At 39.6% G+C, this 19,236-nt stretch overlaps 1 protein-coding gene across 3 annotated transcripts in view; it reads right to left on the bottom strand.

The window, feature by feature from the left end:
• Nucleotides 1–19,236, bottom strand: part of ptprua (protein tyrosine phosphatase receptor type Ua) — a 158,608-nt gene that overhangs the window by 24,095 nt on the left and 115,277 nt on the right. For 2 of the 3 annotated variants that reach the window (XM_055018040.1, XM_055018041.1), the window contains exons 14-20: nt 16,257–16,286; nt 15,646–15,806; nt 15,099–15,286; nt 11,869–11,941; nt 10,196–10,272; nt 6,998–7,015; nt 3,277–3,313 (exon numbers count right to left, since the gene is read on the bottom strand). In XM_055018040.1, coding sequence (XP_054874015.1) covers nt 3,277–3,313; nt 6,998–7,015; nt 10,196–10,272; nt 11,869–11,941; nt 15,099–15,286; nt 15,646–15,806; nt 16,257–16,286 — 584 coding nt within the window. The remainder of the gene's footprint in view (nt 1–3,276; nt 3,314–6,997; nt 7,016–10,195; nt 10,273–11,868; nt 11,942–15,098; nt 15,287–15,645; nt 15,807–16,256; nt 16,287–19,236) is intronic. The other variant, XM_055018039.1, reaches the window with a different exon arrangement.

Genomic DNA, 19,236 nt, shown 5'->3' with positions numbered 1-19,236 from the left:
AGATTCATCTAAGATACGACAAATCAACCTCAACCTGCCGCCACAGTCGACCACCCAGGGCTCACAGCACGCATATGCAGAGCATGATGCTCAGACTGTGCAGAGTGTGAGGGCCAAGTGACAGCTTTAATAATGCAGAGTATCCACACAGTGTGTTTAAGTCAGTGTATGTGAACACACTCTACAGTGCATGTGTCTTCGAATGGGAGCAACGAATTGAAGTAACTGAATCGACTGTACTGTACTATACCCAATATATCCTGTAAAACAGGGTCTTATTGTCATGTTTATAACCATCAATTCAGGTTAGATTTGCAGGTTGTTATGTAGACACCAGATGATGAAATGCAAATGTGAATGAAACACCGAAGCTCATAAAAATATAACTGACAGAGTATCGTATATGGTATATTTTCCTATAATCAATAAAGACAATCAGATTAGTCAAACTGTTGAACCAAACACCAGTGATGTAGGTGTTTGTTTGCTGTTTTAAATGGATGCTTTAGTATCAAACAGCTGGGCCCTCGGGTTATGTGTGTAACCAACAAAAACAACTGAAATAAAGAGAAACTGCTTCTCAGTGAGAACCAGGCAAATGTATTTTTAATATCTTTCACATATATGTGAATCTGGAAGTCTGAATTAACTAGTGCAGGGAGAGGAAAGTGGACTTAAATAGTGTTTGTGTGAGATTTTCATCCAACGATGCAAGGCAGTTAAGTCAAACTAAGTGCAGTAAAACTACTGCTCTGGGTAAATGAGTTATTTAAATAAACTTAAGTACCTGGTCAGAAAGGGCATCAGCACATACCCAATAATAAACTACTTGGATTGGGGCCAAAAAAAGTGTGGGACATCCCTGTTTAATAATAGGAGGAAGGTATAACTGAGAGGAAATGTCCCCAACAGAATACAGAAAATACAGACATGAAAAGGTCTCAGGTATGAGTGAGGGAGTGAGAGTGGGACAGCTTCTGCAACAGAGGGAAGTGTGTCTGCACAAGAGACAATGCTATGCTACCTTATCTCTGCTGGACAGGCAGTTTTAATAATGTCCTGTAGCACAACACATTGCTATTCTCTGTTCTTCGGGTTGACAGCAATCAGTGAAATTTCTCTTTGCTGGCTTTAAAACTTGTCAGGATTATAAAAGTCCTGGTTGAGTCTACTTCCTGTTTAACTAGATGTTGTCCAGCTATCCAAAAGACTAAAATTCTGAGGCTTAAGCGCTTTGACCGTGTGCCAATTTACTCCATATTTATATAGTGAGTGCACTACATTTACCGTCCATCATTCTATTTAAGTGTCTGAAGCCTCAGTGTCTAAACATATACACCATATAGTGCACACAAAAAATTATTATTATTATTATTATTATTATTATGTAGAATTTAAACATGAAAATGACTCAACAGCTCACAGTGATGATGCAAAATAGTGACAATCATGATGAGTCTGTCAGAAATCTCAATTTTAGTGTCCAAAAATACAGCATTGACTGTATGCTACTTATAAGCAGGGAATGTGAGAGCAAGGGTGATTTTTTTACATAGCATACACTGCTGTTCAAAAGTTTGGGGGGGGGTCGTGTTAAGTCATTTTGATGGACATCTGTGCTCAGACTACATAAATGCATCTTACATAGATGGTTTTAAAGAGAAGAACAAATTCATTGCAGCTCAAGGTCCAAAGCTCGAGACAGTGGCCGACTTCTGGTGGATGATTTGGGAACAGAAAACAGCAACTATAGTCATTTTTGAAAGAAAAGCGTTTTTTTCAATAAAGATGACATTAAATGAATCATAAATCTAATCTAGACATTGTTAATGTGATAAGTGACAATCTCGTTGGAAACAGCTAATATTTAATGGAATATCTCCATAGAGGTACAGAGGAACATTTCCAGCAACCATCACTCCTGTGTTCTAATGCTACATTGTGTTAGCTAATGGTGTTGAAAGGCTAATTGATGATTAGAAAACCTTTGTGCAAGTATGTTAGCACATGAATAAAAGTGTCAGTTTTCATGGAACACATGAAATTTTCTGGATGACCCCAAACTTCTGAATGGTAGTGTATATTTAGCTATGCTGGAAACATGAAAGATTGATAAAACAGAAAATTACTTACACTTGTATGTGTAAATTAACAGCATTTGGTTATTAAGTGCATAAAATGGTATGAGTGGGATAATATCAAACCCGTTTGTACATTTTCAGTGGAGAATGCTTTCTGAAAAGTGAAAGTGTTGAAGTAATAGTAATTTGTTTCCACAGCTGTTTCTAAATAAGCTGTAGTGCCCATATTTTTCATAATAATAAAAACGTGTCACTTAGTTCAACAGTTTGACTCACTAACGCATTTTAACCATTTCTGGAGAATAATGGAGCTCTGTGGAACAGAGGAATCAGCTGTAACCGACTTGGATATACACATAATACTGGTTAGCAGAACCAATTCATTGTTGGTTTTAGAATTTAATGGAATTAACTGACTATGCCTAAAGCAATGGAAATTACCATTCCTATCCTTTAATATTTGAAGTTACTTTATGGTTTCACAGATATTAAAACCGGTTAAATATTACTACTATTTAAAAGGAACATTGTGGCACTTTATTCCACCTCTGCCTGCACCCTTGTATGCACAAAGAGCAAAATGTGAAAGAGAGAGAGAGACAGAAATTTTTAGAGGTTACTTTTGAGAAGCGGCAGAACTGAGACCAAAGTGAACGATGGGAAGAAATCAGAGGGGGATTACCAAGTGAAAAACACATTCACTGAATAAACAGGATCAGAGCCGGGAGAGAGTAAAGAGAATGTCTCGCTCTCTGTCTCTCTCTGTGTCTTTCTCTCCCTCGTTCTGTCTCTCTGCTCTTTTTGGGAGAGTGTGTGCCGCTTGGGGAATGCAGTCTATATTGTATATCAAACCGACATCAGAGACATTGAGCGGCACACATGCAGATGGCAGGGAGGCAAGACACGAAAGCGGAACTTCACAGGCAGCGACAGTCAGTACTGTTACAGTGCCGACTGACTGACAGTTACAGTCAATTGTTATGGGAGTCTTTCTCACAGATGGAGGAAAGTGATTGTTTGTGGTGGAAATCCAGATGTGAGCGTGATGCAACACCGTCTCTTTGTTGTTTACACATTAATAATTCAGCTAGCTTATTTTCATGTCGTCAGCTGGGCTGCTGTGTAAAGAATGCCACAAACAAACATAAATATGAGCAGTCAAACACTGCTGCTGGGTGTGTAACTGTGCACTCACCTTGAGTGGCGATGAAGTGGTTTGATCGCTGGTAACCCTGAATGACAGAGAGAGAACAGAAAAAAATGAGACTAGAGAGTAATAATTACAGAAGCACATGATGAAGTGAGACTTGGGGACCTCTAACTCTCATTCCACCCCTTCCATCCATTCTCTTTCTCCATTTTCAGCATCAAGTCATCTCTTATTCATCTCAGAGCTGGGCTTGATGTCAGCACTCTGCTAAATTTCTGCTCTGCCTTTGACTGAAGAGCTTTCTGTGAAAACTAACCTGCGCTATCGGCTGTTGACACTCTGCTTAAAACACATGAGCATGTTTGACCAGCCAAAAATCCTTTGGTCTGTTTTTGGGTGCCAGCTCTGGGTGAAGGATCACACTTGAATTATAATGCATAGAGAAGTGGCATTAATTCAAGTTTTTCTCTGCCTGTCTTTGAGCCAGGTCATTACATGCGGAGTGAGGAAGCTGCATTTCAAAGGCGGCCCAGTGTGCGGTGCTTTGCATGCAGCCAGGCCCGCTGATCAAAGGGAGATTGACAAGTGAGGGATCTTCAGCTCTGGGAGTAATTCTACCTGAGTGACACTGACTGATCTGGCTGTCTCCTTTCTGCTCTGCTTGGCATTAGTGCAGTTATGATACAGTGTGCATGGCCTGGAAGGCTATTAGTGGCGTCCTGGCCCTCCACCAGGCAAACACAATATGCTGAATGCAGAGCAACCAAGCATGATAGATCCCAACAATCAAGATTAGTGTGCCCTCTCATCACTCATGGGTAAAGTGATTCCAACTGTTGTATTCGGTAAGCAATTGTACAAGTACTGTACAGACACACACAAACCGCCTCCCACACACTGCGCTATACATGTATGTACTATTCAGCCAGGCAGTAACACAAATTACATTCCGTAACTGTCATGCCGGAGAGAGAAGCTGAGATGGATGGACATCGCTATGAAAGTGTGCAGCGACCCTCATTCCCATGAGTCTGTGTTGCTGAGTTTCCCTGGGCTGACCAGTTTCCTGTCTGTCACCTTGGCAACCACATCTTCCAACAGCAGACAAGCAGAAAAACATCAAGCGATGTGAATTCACAATGGATTGAAAAGAAAAAACATGTCACTTGAGATGTAGAAATCTTATCAGTTTGATCAAAAAAGACAGAAAAACAATTCTCAATTTGTTTTACTTTAACAAATTAGGCTTGCTCCAACTACAACCCCTGACAAGGGAAGTCTGGCCTCGGTGTGAGCAAATAAATGAGCTCATATTAATCATGCACCTCAGAATCACTTGCAGGAATCCTGCAGAAACTTAATCACCCTCACAGAGATTACTGGGAGACGTCAGAGGGAGTTCTGAGAACTCCTCTGAGAATAAAGGTGTTTGAAACACCCAGAGCTTTTTATGTAGCTTTCTGATCCAGTCAAAACTGTAAGATCAACACATTCACAAAATGAAAATCTGCCACATGACAAGTGAAGTAAAAGAAACACTAGAAAAACAACGCTAAAATATATATTTTACCAAATCTCACAAAAGCTACATATACTAAATTTTATGTTTTATGATTTTTTTTAGTTTCCAAGGCAACCAAATGATTCCTTGTTGTCAAAAAATTGCATCCTTTCAAATTGTTTGTAAAGCTATTGCACAGTTCTTGAATCCATTCAATGTCTTTGATGAAGTGTTTTCTTATTTGTTTGACTGTTCTTTTCTTTATTAAATAACTATGCACGTGTGATTATTACTGTCCACCTGCTGGCACTACCTTGATGAGTTTCCAATGCTAATTGTTTCTTCTTTAATCACATAAGTTGTATCAAATGTGTGTCACTCTGTAGCCACGTTGAACTAGTTTCCTGACATGTTTTCACCTGTATTTATGGCAGCTAAACTTCAGCCAAAAATCAATTTATGCAGAGCTTCAGTGCAGAGTTGTAAACTTTGATGTGCAAATTTATGCTGTTATTAATTCCGGACTTGCAGACTCATAACAGTGCTGATTTATGATCAGCTCTGCCTCCCAAAAATGTTACTTTCCTATACAGTTTAAATGCATTCATAAATGTGTTTAAAAAGAAATGCATATTCTTCTGGCTTAGACTTTTGGACATATAAAAAAATGTGTTTCTAGTCAACATATATCCTTGGCATTTACTGCTGCTTTTTTGACTGTTGCTCCCTTTCATTCTTTCATCCAGACAATCATATGTTAGATGGGGGGTGCTTCTCACCCTGGTAAGCAAGAACATGGAAGAGAAGCTTGTTATTATCTATTACGAATGTAAAGGGTCCTATTTTAACCCAAACCATGATCATTTCTGAAACCTAACTACGTAGTTTTGGTACCTAATCAAACAGTGAGTGAAAAACAAAACTTAAGCGTGAGAGCAATGATCGGGATGTGTACTAAGGTCTTCTGGGTGAAAATCTGGTTGCTCACTTAGTTTTTAGATTATATTTAGTTTTATTTTTTTAATTCATTCATTGACAAAAGAGAAAAAAACAACTGAATACAATACAAAAATAAAAGTTTCCAAACGTATGGATGGAATGGAGCAGAAACAAGAATAAACTTATGTAATCTGTCCCTTTATAACAAACAATCAGTTTACAATGAGCATTAAAAAAACAAACAACAAACAAAATGACTATAAAGTCTAAGAAACATGCACAGCCACTCTCTCTCATATCAGTTTTCTCTCATAACAAACACTATGATACTCCTAATTCATTTCTTTGTATTTTAATAATATCCTGGTTTTAATTACATTTTAAAATCTTGAGTGTGATTTAAATTCTTTTGATTCCTTGTTTGTACTGTTCCATAAATTGACCCCTTTTACAGAAATGCAACGATCCATTAATGTGGTCCTAAATCTTGGTTTAATGAAGATCTCTGTTCCTTTTAAGCTATACTTTCTATCTTTTCTTTTTGCAAATCTGTTCTGGACATTAACTGGTAAAGTTTCTTCATGAGCTTTATACATACTTTGCAGAACACTATAATCTACTATGTTGTGAAATTTCAACAATTATAACTGAAGGAATAATGGGTTTGTTGGATCTCTGTATTTTTTTCGACAGATTATTCTTATGGCTCCTTTATGTAAAATGAAAATTGACTTCACTAGACAAACTGTTTCTTACTAGCTAGCATGTTACTGCTAACCACAAAAGCTTTCTAACTGACCTGTTATTTGTCACTACACATGACACAACATCTCGCAACAACTTATTTTGTAAAGACAAATAATTGTGTTACTTTCTAGGTTGACCTGGCACTTGGTCTCTTTCTCTGCTCTGAGATGCTTGATAAATATGGACTCCTACATGGGTGAACGTCGAAGCCCACTGTCACCGAATATATTTACAATGCCTCCTGGGCATGAACATGAGCTTTGATCTGACCTCTTCTTTTCTTCTCTGTAGCACACTATCAGTCCTTTTATAGGACAGCCTGATGTTAAGCAAGAACCAGGTGAGCATCTGACTATGGATGAAAGAGGACAGAGAGACTGCTGCAGCCAGTTTGGAAAAAGAAGGTGAAAACTCAGGGGAAAAGTGATGGCTGAAGGCTGAAAGGCTCAGCAGCTCAGAGAGGAAAAGGGAAGGAAGATCTGTTGCTGGAAAGAAGCCATGGAAGGCTGGCAGTGACACAGAGAGGGGCAGCATGAAAACGGAGAGGAGATGGAAAGAGGAGAGAAGCAAGGTACTTACTTCCCTGTTTATCCGAATCTAAGAGATGCCAAAAGGTTGAAACCAGGGGGACGGAAAACAGAGAGAGAGAGAAAGAAGGAAAGTAGGGAAGGAAACAAGAACTAGTTATTGTGATAAAAGACCAGGAAAAGAGGGTAATGAAATGGTTAGAGAGCAGCTTGCACTGAGGACCTGTGGACAGAACGATAATGGCCAGCTTTTGTTTCATTGTCACCACAGTCTTTGTTCTGTGCTTTATTTCCTCTAAAAAAGATGGAATATTTAGCAAGTTACATCTTCACTTACTGTAGATTGCTAATAAGAGGCAATGAAAGAAAGGACTGCTGTGGAAGTTTTTCACCTGAGGCCGTAGATGACAGTTATTCTAGCTGTTATTTTCATAAGACTGTTTTCACTGCAGGAACTTACAGGCACTCTGAACATTTGCATACTCAGAGTTGTGCAGAGGAAATAAAGAGGCTGAAGAAGTGAATTATGGGACCCTTCCTGTAAACACTTGAGCCATCTTCTGCCTGCAGTGGAAAGTTGCCTGTAGATTACACTGTAATAAGTCAATTAATAATGTTAATAATGGCATTCAATACATTCTATTAATTGCTCAAGATGTGCTGAGTTCTTAAAAGTGTGTTGCCAGCATCTCCAGGAATATTACCCATTTGGATGGTTCCACGTGCACAATTTGTGTATGAAAGTCAGGTGTAGAAGCAGGAGTGGTATTTGCCATAACCACCTTAAACATAAAACAGTTGCCACGCGAGAATACTGCGGAGTGTGAGTATTTCAAACTTACAAAAGTTCAGTTGAAATATACCTATTTAAACTTTGAGGAAGATCCCAGTTTATCAAGGCATCTGGGAGCATGGAATCATAGCTAAACATCGGGACACAATAAGAAACATGAAGCAGTCTGACACGCAGGGTAATCAAAAACCACTTTTCATGTTTGTCACAGGCTGAGCAGTCGCATAATAGCCTACTTGATTCCGGACTGAGGAATCACAGGGAGAAATCCATTATATCGGCCCAACCCCAACTATAAAATCCACAATTGAAAACATGAGAAACTAGATAGTTTCATGAAGACTTAGAACTTTTCATACTGACTTTTTCAACTTCTCATCATCTGGTTAGTCTGCTGACTGACATATGGTTCAGCCCCTGATGTCCTGCGAAGCCTTTGATTCGATTTCACTCATCAGGAATTATGTAACATTCTCTGTAGGATACACCCAGTCCAGATCAGAATATCTGATGCTGTGAATATCATGTAATACTTTAGTCCTAGTAAAATAAAACACTGGATTTTTCCAAATGTAATTTCAAGAAAAAAAATATATATATATGACAAAGTATATGTATATAATTTATAATCCAAAAATAATAAAGAAAAAACACAGAATAAGTTTTTGAAAATTTTTTGTAAACAGAAACTGAACTCAATCAAAACATTGATGACAAACCCTACACATTTTCAAAGTGTTTGTAATTTTCAGGAAGGGTTAGTCTAAATCTCTCTAACTGTCTGACCACTTCTGATTTTTGTGCAATGCTGCTGCACTCCAACATCTCAGAAATAAAACTGAGATGTTAAAGTGCAGCAAGCAATCCCACAAGTGTTATTTTGTGGTATTGCTTGCTATTTGGTAAATGCTGATTGGGTAGGCCAAAGTTACTTAACTATACTTTAAATTTTATTGGTGAAAGTTGTTTAAACTAAAATGATGACACCATAACTGATCTTTAATGGTACTGTAAGGTGACACGAGAGAATAAACTGAGTCAAACTGTCTCTCCCTGTTGACAAATTAAGAAGAATTTGTGCATCATTCAAAGAAATTATGCTTTTGAATGGTGTGCTCAGCCATGACATACATTTCCATGCTCATTACCATTTTATCTCAGTCCAAACCAATTACTGTCCCCAACACAAGTGTTAGTGCCATTACATCCTGGGCACTAGAGGAAGAAAAATAACTACCTGACAGTGGGTGTTTAACACAGCAAATCACTTAAAAACTAAATGTGGATGATGCCACGTTTGTGTTACATCTGTCAGCAAGAGATGGCAACAAAAGGATTATATAAAGATTTGAAACAAAAATGTCACGGCTTGCCATCCTGTGAAAGTACCTCTATGTAAACCTGCATGTGAATGAGCAAGAGGACAGCAAAACTTTTCAGTTTAACCTTTGAAAAAATGGTCCATTTTTTTCAGTTTCGTCCTCTTCATGAATCATTTGGAATAATTTTGCTGCAGTGTTGAGAGCCAGGGGTCTTGGCATGACATGCAGGCAGTGCTGTAGATGGCACAGTTAATGACAAAAAGGTCCTTGGAGCATGCGTTCTAATGTAGCCCTCATGGAGCACTAAAGGGAATAAAGTGGCCACACACAACACTTGTGGACTTTGATTTTCTGCTTTAACCGATGCCACCCGCATAAGCTGAGTCAGGCATCCACTAGCACTACTGATCGGGCCCCTTCTGTCCACTTTACATATTCTTTTGTTCTGCAAACAATATCAGAAACAAAGCACGTAATATACCATTCAGACACCATAGCAGCTCATGTTAAAATCTGAGAGGAATGCTTGAGTAGCCAAAAACAGAGGCTAAAGCTTCTCAGAGCCCCTCAAGTGTCTGTTCCATTATGAGTGAGCAGAAGAGCTCACAGTCTGGGCTGTACTAGAAAAAAAAAGGTACTGTCCTTCAGACACTGTTGGGCCACCTAATGGATCTTAGGGGATGGCAAACTACTGCTGGGACTGAAGAAGTACCGTGAAATGCTCACTCGAGCTGAACTATAGGTGAGATCAAAATATCTCAAAGCAGATGAAAGGATCGGGTGTACTATGTTCGGTCCACTTGCAATGCCCTATGCCGCCTTATGAAAGCATTTGGATGAATCACAAGGCCCACTGCTCCAAGCTTTTTGGCTCTTGTAAGATCTCTGGAGCTACTGCAATAAAATCTTACCTTCAGACCTATACACATAGATATAAAGCTAGGTTGTGGGTGTAGATATTAAAATGATAGCTCTGACTGAGTAACAGCATGTGGAGGAGTCCACTGGTCAAGCACTAGGTCAACCACAACAATGAAAGATGAGCTCTTAAGGCAGCGCTGCAGGATCAGCAAGAGCAGAGGTGAAGGAGTTGGAGGCAAAAGAAGAGGGAAAAATATCACTAAAGGTGACTTACGTCTATGTAGTTGGCATTGACATAGTCTGAGCTGGGGTCTGCCAGCAGAGAGTGGAGCTTGACTCGATGGCGGTCATCTGGAAGACACAAAAATAAGGCCTATCAGTATGCATAGACACAATGAGTCATCTTTCTTGGTAATTTTGAATGTAATGTGAATTCCAAAGAACATTTCTTGTTGCTCAAAACATGTTGCATTTTCATAATTTTGCTCATCATTCTTATCTTAACATCCATCTGATTAAAATAAGACCAGAGAAGAAACAAAAACTGTCACAGGATTTAAAAGAATATTAGAACTTATGAGTTTGCCCAGTTGCAGTTTTGTATTCAAATAATTTAGAAACTCTGCATCAACACAAGGGTTTATTTGCTCCAGTTACCATGAAAAGAAAAAAAACAAACAAACATCCAAAATAAGGGTTGCTTTTACTCCCTGTTGGGTAACTTACCCAAACTGTGCTATAGCTATACTATAGCTGTCAACTGTTTTGATATATAGTACTTCAGCTCCTTATAACTGTGTTTGTATTTCTTTAAACCAGCCACAATTGTTTTGGGTGGTGCTAAGCCAGGATGCCAAACAGTGACAGGAGAATTATTTTGGTAGACTATTTTTATGCAAAGAGATGAGCGCTGTCACTGAAATGGATAATTTAACAAACAGAGCCAGGCTGCCTTCTTGTATGACCCAAAACATGGCTTCCATTAGCAAATCAGATTTGCAGAAAACAGCAATAAGCAGATAGTGAAAGCATAGGAGAAAGCCACATGAAATGTGCACAGAAAAAGCAGGCTCATACCTGAAGTTTATATCTGGTGACTAAAACTAGCAATGTACTATCACTGGACTGGACCCTCACAGCAACTGTTTATATGGTTTAGACGAAATACAAAATTGAATGTGAGGTAACGGTAAATAATTGTGAGGGAATGCAAAAGTCGCAGAGAACAGTATCTCTACTGAGAGTCTTCTATGAATCTGTATATTACCTATTTAACTGCAGATCAAAACAGAAAGTGAGTAGTTTTTTTCACAAATAAGGAGCTGTATGGGACCTTAGAGGTGAAACCAGGGCAAAAAAAAAGTTCCAAAACTTCCAAAAGTCACTCATAGAGCTAAACATTACTGTTATTGCACATCAATAGCTAAGCTTCTCTCGTGCAGGCAGTAATTAGAAAAGGATTCTGATATAGATTTTAGTGAGGAATTTTAATTGAAAATGAAAACTGAAAATATTTTGTTAAACAGTTTTGTTAGTCTGAATTTTAAAGCAGAGTTTCATGTCACAAATGACTGCATAAACATTATTTCTACAGTGGCTCTGGACCAACACTGAAACTAAGGTATTTAGTATTCCTGTTATCGACGCTAGCATTAATCAACCCTTAATCACACTGTAACAACAGCTGGGTTTTTTTTTTTTAGGAATTAACAGTCATTCCACTGGGAATAAAAACAATTATTGGGTGGCTTTGCCTGACTTGCAGGATACAAGCAGTGGTGTTGTTAAATGGTAATCTATTTTACAGTGCAGGTATAAAACACTATTTACATGTGCTGTAACCTACAATGAAAGAATGACTGGAAAGAAGCCAAGTAACAACAGCAACAAAAAATGTTCCCTGTGAGTTGCTCTGTAAACCTGTAGGCTAAATACTTCAATACTCACGACTGAGCAAGCTATCGTGCCTTCCTTTGGTCTTGTCTTTCTTTTTTGTGACGTCCCAGCCATCGAAAAAACTCTGAAAAGTAAAGTGAGAAAATTACAAGTTAAGTTTCTAAGAAAGATTTTAAAGAAAAACAAAACAGGGACAATGTGTCTTTGGTGCATCTTTAAACTCGCAACGGGAACGGCTCTGCTAATGCACTCCAAAGCGTTACCCTAAGGTTGTCTGAGGAGCTTCAGTGTTATAGCATCTTGCCAAGCCATCAACAGACATCTGCCACAACATAGCGGGGAGAGACTGAGGCTGAGAGATGACACGCAGGCGGCACTGAGAGATGGCTGCGGCCTTGAGAAGAAGGCACTGCAGTCATTCTCATTCTAGATGCAGTGTGAGCCTCGTTGCTTGAAGAAGCCATTGCTGTATAATACCTCAGTGTTAAACTGCTAAACTTGTGACAGCTGTTTATGACGCCCATCTAGTAAACCTGCTGGTGCGGCGAGATGAGTCATTGAGACTAAACCAATACCATAAGCAAAGGAAGAGTAGGAGGAGGGAAAAAAACCCCACAAATACAGGCTTGGATATTGAAAGACCCTGATTTAAGTCGTGTCATATTCTTTTGCATTTTAAGTCCCTGCCTGATCTCATTGCTGTATCGGTAGGCACATCCAGGCTCTCGTACTAAGGCATGCTGTCACTCATCTGGAGCAGACCAATCCCCTTTGTGCAGGGGGCACCAAATTGGGACCACCTGAGACTCCGGGCAAGCTGGAGAAAGCAAGCTGATTACATCTGCCACTGAATTCCTTACAGGTACTGCCTGATCTAATCCTGCTGAACAAACCTGAACTTGTCCAGCACTCTTGTACTTTTTGGAAATAACACTCCATTCACCTTCATGGAGCTTTACTTTATTTATTCCTCCTCTCTTACCCTCTCTAATAAATTCAACATGCTCTGTGTTTTAAGGCCCTTAAAAAATGAACTCAAAGTATTTCTCTATCATTAAGTATTTAGGAATAAATCACGAATAATAAAAGTTAAGCTCAGAAGTCCCTATTAGTAGCAGTAGTAGCAATAGTGGTGTTCATTTTAACGATAAAGCTTATCTGCTTGATCAGGAGCGTTTGCTTGTGATTATATCAGATTAAACTGCCCGGCAGCATAAAAAACAAAACAAAACAACAGCTTTCCTTTCCCAACCACTTTTTCCAACCAGTCCTGTAAAACAAACATCAACATTCATATACCTTCTAATCCAATATGTGTGAAGCTCTACATTGTATCACCATGTTGAGGGGGTACTATGCTTCACTGAGAAACAGTGGGGCTGCATCTTCATGAATGATGACATACTTCCTGTCCCTACATTTATTCAGTGGCTCTTGTTCCAGATGTTGACTACCAGGCACAGCACATACTGTATCCCTCCCACAATGAGGGCCTGGCCCATTCACAGCCCCCCACAATGTCTTGCAACATATCTGATCAATGGCAGCAGCAGCATGACCCTGTGGGAAATAAGGGTTATGAAGTCTGACAGCAGTGTGCAGGCTGATCCCCTTCATCTTGTTTATTTCTCCAGGCGATGGGGAGCCAGACTGAGGAGTGAAAAAGCGACCCATTTATTGATTTTGGAGGGGGGAAATTTGGTGCCCCCTCAGGGGATAGCTTAATGAATCGAAAAAGTGCATCTGGCTTCCTGCAGGTGAAGGTGCAAAAAGAGACTTTTCCCAGCTGGTTGATGTGTACGACTTTGTACTCTAGTAAAATGAAACTGAAGGGAGTAACTCTGGAGAGTGTAATTAGCCTACACAGCACCCAAAAGTTCAATATATCTGCATTATCTCTGTAATGCAAATGAAGTAAAACAGCATTTTACTGTTTGCTCATGAATATTAAAGACCTCATTTAGGCCTTTTGAAAGTAGACGGTGGTCTGCAGTAATAAAGAGAAGAGGTTCTGTACAGTAAAAAATATATCTCAAATTTTCAGAAGATGGAATCTGAAATGCTATTTTCACTTGTTTTTCTTCCACAGCTAGCAAAGACTTTTTGAGAGAGCATCCCACGTATAAAACCTCATATCGCTCCTTTTCATGTGAAGGAGCAGCTAACCTACACTCAGCTAGTTCAGAGTTTACTAACTTGTTATTGGGGACTCAAAACTAAATCTGATAAACTATTTTTAGCTGAATTTAGAGAATTTCATGTTTTAACATCTGAAATTGAAATTTTCAAAATTTATAACAAACATAGTGGAAGTGGTGGTTACAAAGTTCTGACTTATCAGGATTCACTAGTTAATGCAACAGGTTGAAGGGCTCTGTAGAAATTCTTTCACATTAAAACAGGATGGATGGATGAATGTAGATGCAGAAACAGGAAACAGACTAAACAAACTGCTACCACAAGGTGGAAGAACAACATGACTTGGAAAGACTTTCCTTCATTGGAACTATAGAGGCAAGTCCAAATTGAGAAAAACTAAGAATCCAAGGGGACCAAAGACAAAAAGTACACCGACGTACATTTGGGCATGACAGGATATAATGTTCCCAACCTAACCTTTCACATAAAATGGTTTTGGTTTCTGTAGCTGCCTTCCCCGTTCATGACAACTGTTCACAAATTTTTATACAACTCACTTGTTTAAACTGTAAGGCTGTTTCTGCTTTGCATGAAAAGGGACCTTCACTGGACAGTCCACGACCCAGAGATGTTTCATACTCAGATTTACCACTTCGCTCATTTTTGGATTAGCCGGGAGTTAGACACTGACTGACACTAATGGCAACCTAGTCTGGATATGTGTTGCAGATATGCAAAAAATGTTTCTTTCTTCTCAAAAACATTTCATATATCCATAATGCCTTTCTTCATAGCCACAATTGTTATTTCAGATATATACACTACCATTCAAAAGTTTGGGGTCACTTAGAAATGTCCTTACTTTTGAAAGAAAAGCTGTTATTTTATGGAATAACATAAGGTTACAGAGGCCCATTTCCAGCAAATATCATTCCTGTTTTCTAATGCTACACTGTGTTAGCTAATCGTGTTGATAGGCTAATTTATGACTAGAAAATCCTTGTGCGATTATGTCAGCACATAAATAAAAGGGTGAGTTTTCATGGAAAACATGAGATTGTCTGGGCGACCCCAAACATTTGAACGGTAGAATATATGGTATCTGATATAATTTGTCCTCTTTGTCTTCTGTCCTTTCTTACCTCATACTCTTGCTTGAAGCCGTATCCCTCCGTCGTCTTCATCTGGTTGATGTGCTGCAGGAGGTCAGCTACTCGTACAGCAGGGTGGAGCTGACCCGTGTGATACGGTGAGCTCTTCCTCCGACAGTGGCGTTGGGGTGAGCCTCCCAGTAAGCTGCTGGACTCGTTGACAGAGCTACGCTGCTCATCTGAGAACAAGAACATATAGAGTTCAAGGCAAACTGCTGACACTGAGGACTCTGTGATGCACATGTTGTTTCTATATTGATGTAAAATATAAAAAAAAAAAACTAAAGAATAGGGGAAAAGCTCAGGGAAAAAAATAAGTCAGGGTTTGTGCAGAGAAGTGAAGGCTGACTGGTGCTGCAGAATATCCAAACAGACAAGAGACTTTTGGGAGATTTCTCTGTTGAGAGCACCTTATGGATCTGCCAGAACAGATTGGATACATGCTTGGAAGTAAACATGGCTGAAGGTCAGGAAGGAGGGAGCTGCATTCTCTCTAGGCATTTTCTCAAGAGTACCCATATGTTCCTCACTGTCTTACTTCGAGTGCTGCAGCCGTGGGCATCCATGAAGGAGTGGGCCATCCTCTCATCCTGCTGGAGAGTGCTCTGCTCCGTCATACTGCAGTCTAAAGAGCTCAGCTTCCGACTCTTTTCCTGCCTGTAGGACATGGCTGCCTTGTTTATGGGCACCTTCTTCCTGCTGTAGAGATGCAGGCAGAGAGGTAGGAGGACAGAAAGAGGCAGGGAGCAATAATAGACAGAGGACAGCAGAGAAGGGACAGAGTGAGAGAAAGATAGGTACAGAGATAAAGAAGAAAGGAAAGGAGGGTGGGTGAGGAGATGAGAAATTGGACTGAGGGGAAAATATAAGGGCTACAAGATTGAAACTGGACGAGGGGGAAAGTGAGATTTGGTGATAGCAAGACAGTGTCGGGGCTGGCGGTGGGGATGTGAGGTTGTTGCTGAGGTGGTGGGGTGACTGGAGGAGGAGGAGGAGGAAGGAAGAAAGGGGGGTTTCTACAATACTGGAAGATGGGGTGGAGATAGCAATGCTTATTTCCACTCTAGTAATCCTGGAACTACTAAGGACAAGCAAAAGGAAGATGGCATTAGGGTGTGAGGGTGAAAGATGGAGAAAGGAGTAACTTACGGGTAGTAAGGGTAAGAATAGAAGTCCCTTCTGATTAGCATGAAGGAGGAGGAGAGACAGAGAGTGAGGAGAAAAAAAGAGAGGTGACTATGGTTTATCAAGATGGACATCAGAACGATAAATGAAGATGCTCTGTGTGTTGGAATGTTTCTAGCTGGCCATCATGAAGCTGAATCAAAGCTTAAAAAATGAAGACAGGGCTGAACATATGAAAATAAAAAAGCGAAATGTTTACATTTTTCTCAAGGCTGTCTGAAATGACACTACCAGTGAAAAGTTTGGACCCACCTTCTCATTCAATGTTTTTTATTTGATCATTTTGTACATTATAGATTACTACTTAAGGCATTAAAACTACAAAATAATACATATACATTATGCACATTATGTTGTAAACAAGAAAGTGTTAATCTTCAGCATTAACCCAAAATGGAGGAAATAAGACAAACAAATAAAAAAAGCATTGAATGAGAAGGTGTGTCCAGAATTTTGACTGGTAGTGTAGATCTGTAATGATTTTGCTGTACTTTCTGCAGGAACATTTTTCAGCCTGTTTCCACCTGATGCATTACATGACATTGTTCTATTCAATGCTTAATAACTTGTAACATATAAACATGACAGTACAATGGTTAATGGCTTTAAACTGAAGAAGACAGGTCTGAGTATGCGCCATTATGTGCACATGCATCAGTTTGTTTTTACAGTGGACCTATTCAAATATGAACTATAGCACACATATGCATTCCAGAGTTCAGACTGATGAGTAAAAATGCAGAGTTTTTTAAGTCAATAAGTAAGGTGTCCTTTTGTATACAAAACCTATCAAGACCTATTCAGACAATCTCTTGGCATATTTACAAAACCACAGAATGACAACATTTCAGTTTGGTACAAGAAATGAGGAGTTGATATATGTCCTAACCTCTCAAAACAACAATGCTATAGTTGTTCTAGCCTAATACACTACATACAAAGTCTATCATGAATTTTTGAAGTGTAATTATATGTAGCAGCTTCCCTACTCACAATCTGAATTTCCTATCAAGTAACAGGTAACACAGCGATATTGTAGAGATGAATTGTTAAACTCTGTGAGAAACCCACATGATTAAAGAATGAAGTGAAGATTAGGCAAACCAGTCAGCTGACATTTAAAAACCAACAGTGTATATCATTATTCAACCATGCAGTGTTCTGCTGGGAAATCTCGGGTCACCAAAGAGCTTAAAGTATTGACCCAGACTCCAGCATCTTCAGGATCCACCATGACAAGCCAGATTTATAGACCCCATGAGATACAAAGGATTAGCTGCCAATTTCCTGGTGCTAGACACCACAGAACACCCCCAGAGGTCCTGTGTAGACGCCCTGACAGGTCAGAGCTGAAGTGGCACAAGGGGGACCTACACAAAATTAGGCTGGTGCTGTTAATGTTGATGCTAATCAGTGTGAATGATGGCTTGAAATTTGTCACTGATCCATAGAATACACAGGATTTCTTCTGTAGCTCCATGCTGCACTTCCAGTTGTGGGTTTTTCAATACGAGGATTGTGAAATCGTGTAAAATGGTAAAGTGCTTTACCCGTTAGTGACAGTCAGCATTTTAAGCCTCATCTAGTAAGTTCCTGAACCTACAGAAAGTAGTATCCCCCTGGGCAGGGACTATTTACTGAGAACTAAATTATGTTCAAGGAATTTCATTCAGTCCCTGGTTCTTTTGGAAGAAATGCATGTAGAAGAACTGTGGCTGAAATGTAGGTACTGAATTAAATGCAAAGGGCGCTGATGTGGATTCTGCATTTTAACCTCTGGTTTAGTTTGGTGGATTGACAACACAAGCGTTATCTAGACAGCTGACAGGCATTCATCTTCAGACACTAACATGTCTGTACACTCACTGGAAACATTATTTGGTATACCTGCGGAGTCCAATGCAATCCAGTAAGTTCTGTATTAGCAAACCTTCTACTTTTTCAGTTTTTGATCTCATAAAGGTGACAATTTTACCAGATGATTATCATTAGGGCCATAGTGGCTGGTGGTGGTGTTGCCCCTGTATGTTAACAAATGGAGAAATATTAGAAATGTCTTCAAAGTGCTGAGTTTTTATGTTTAGCAAACATATTCTTAACTTTCGATTATTTTATACACTGCTTGCATTTGACCAGCACCCCACTGAATACACCAGTGTGTACAGGATCTCTGATTTCTTATTGATTACAGACGACATTAACAACTCCAGTCTCACTTTGTGCATGCAGAGAAAGAATACCTTGTGACTAAATATAAACACGTCTGTGCCTGTTGCCCTCATGTGGCTGTCTAGTACCTATTGTGCCTGTTAGATTGGCCCAGTGAATCTTATCAGTCACTGCCTTCTTCCAGACATCCCCATTCATTCTCCTTCTATTCACTGGAAAATTCCTCGGGGCATAGGAGTTCCTCTCTCCCCCCCGCAAAAAAAAAAAAAAAAAGAAAAGCAAAAACAACCTTCCTAACCAATTACTAGCCCATCCACTGGCACCTCACAGCTGCTCGCCTCATGTAATTGAGTGGGCAATGGAATAACATGCCCCTTGATGAAATATTTCACACTCAGATGAGTGTTCCACCATTGCCCAGCGAGCGAAGGAAGAATACACTGCAGGTGCAAGCGACGACAGAGGTAATTTGCAGGTGGAAAGCAGCCAACGATTCCACTGCGAGCAGGTTGCATTTGAATGTGCTCAGTCAACACGCAGACCTTGAAATTAAAAGATGAGATGAAACACAAAAGCTTGGCTGAGGCAGCGGTGGGAGAGTTTAGGATTAATGCTCTACCATTCCACTAACTCTGGTTGTAATTCACTCTCATTGCCAAATGCTTTCCTCAATAGACCCTAGCTGCCAAGTGGGATAGAGATAAATTTACTCCTTTGGATGGGCTACAAAGGAACAATAAGACTTTAAGGCTGTAAATGTTTTACTGTGAAAAGG

Source organism: Amphiprion ocellaris, chromosome 15 (genome assembly GCF_022539595.1).
Source record: "Amphiprion ocellaris isolate individual 3 ecotype Okinawa chromosome 15, ASM2253959v1, whole genome shotgun sequence".
NCBI classification, from domain to species: domain Eukaryota; kingdom Metazoa; phylum Chordata; class Actinopteri; family Pomacentridae; genus Amphiprion; species Amphiprion ocellaris.
The sequence above is the reverse complement of the archived record's forward strand: the minus strand, read 5'-3'. Positions and strand labels throughout refer to the sequence as shown.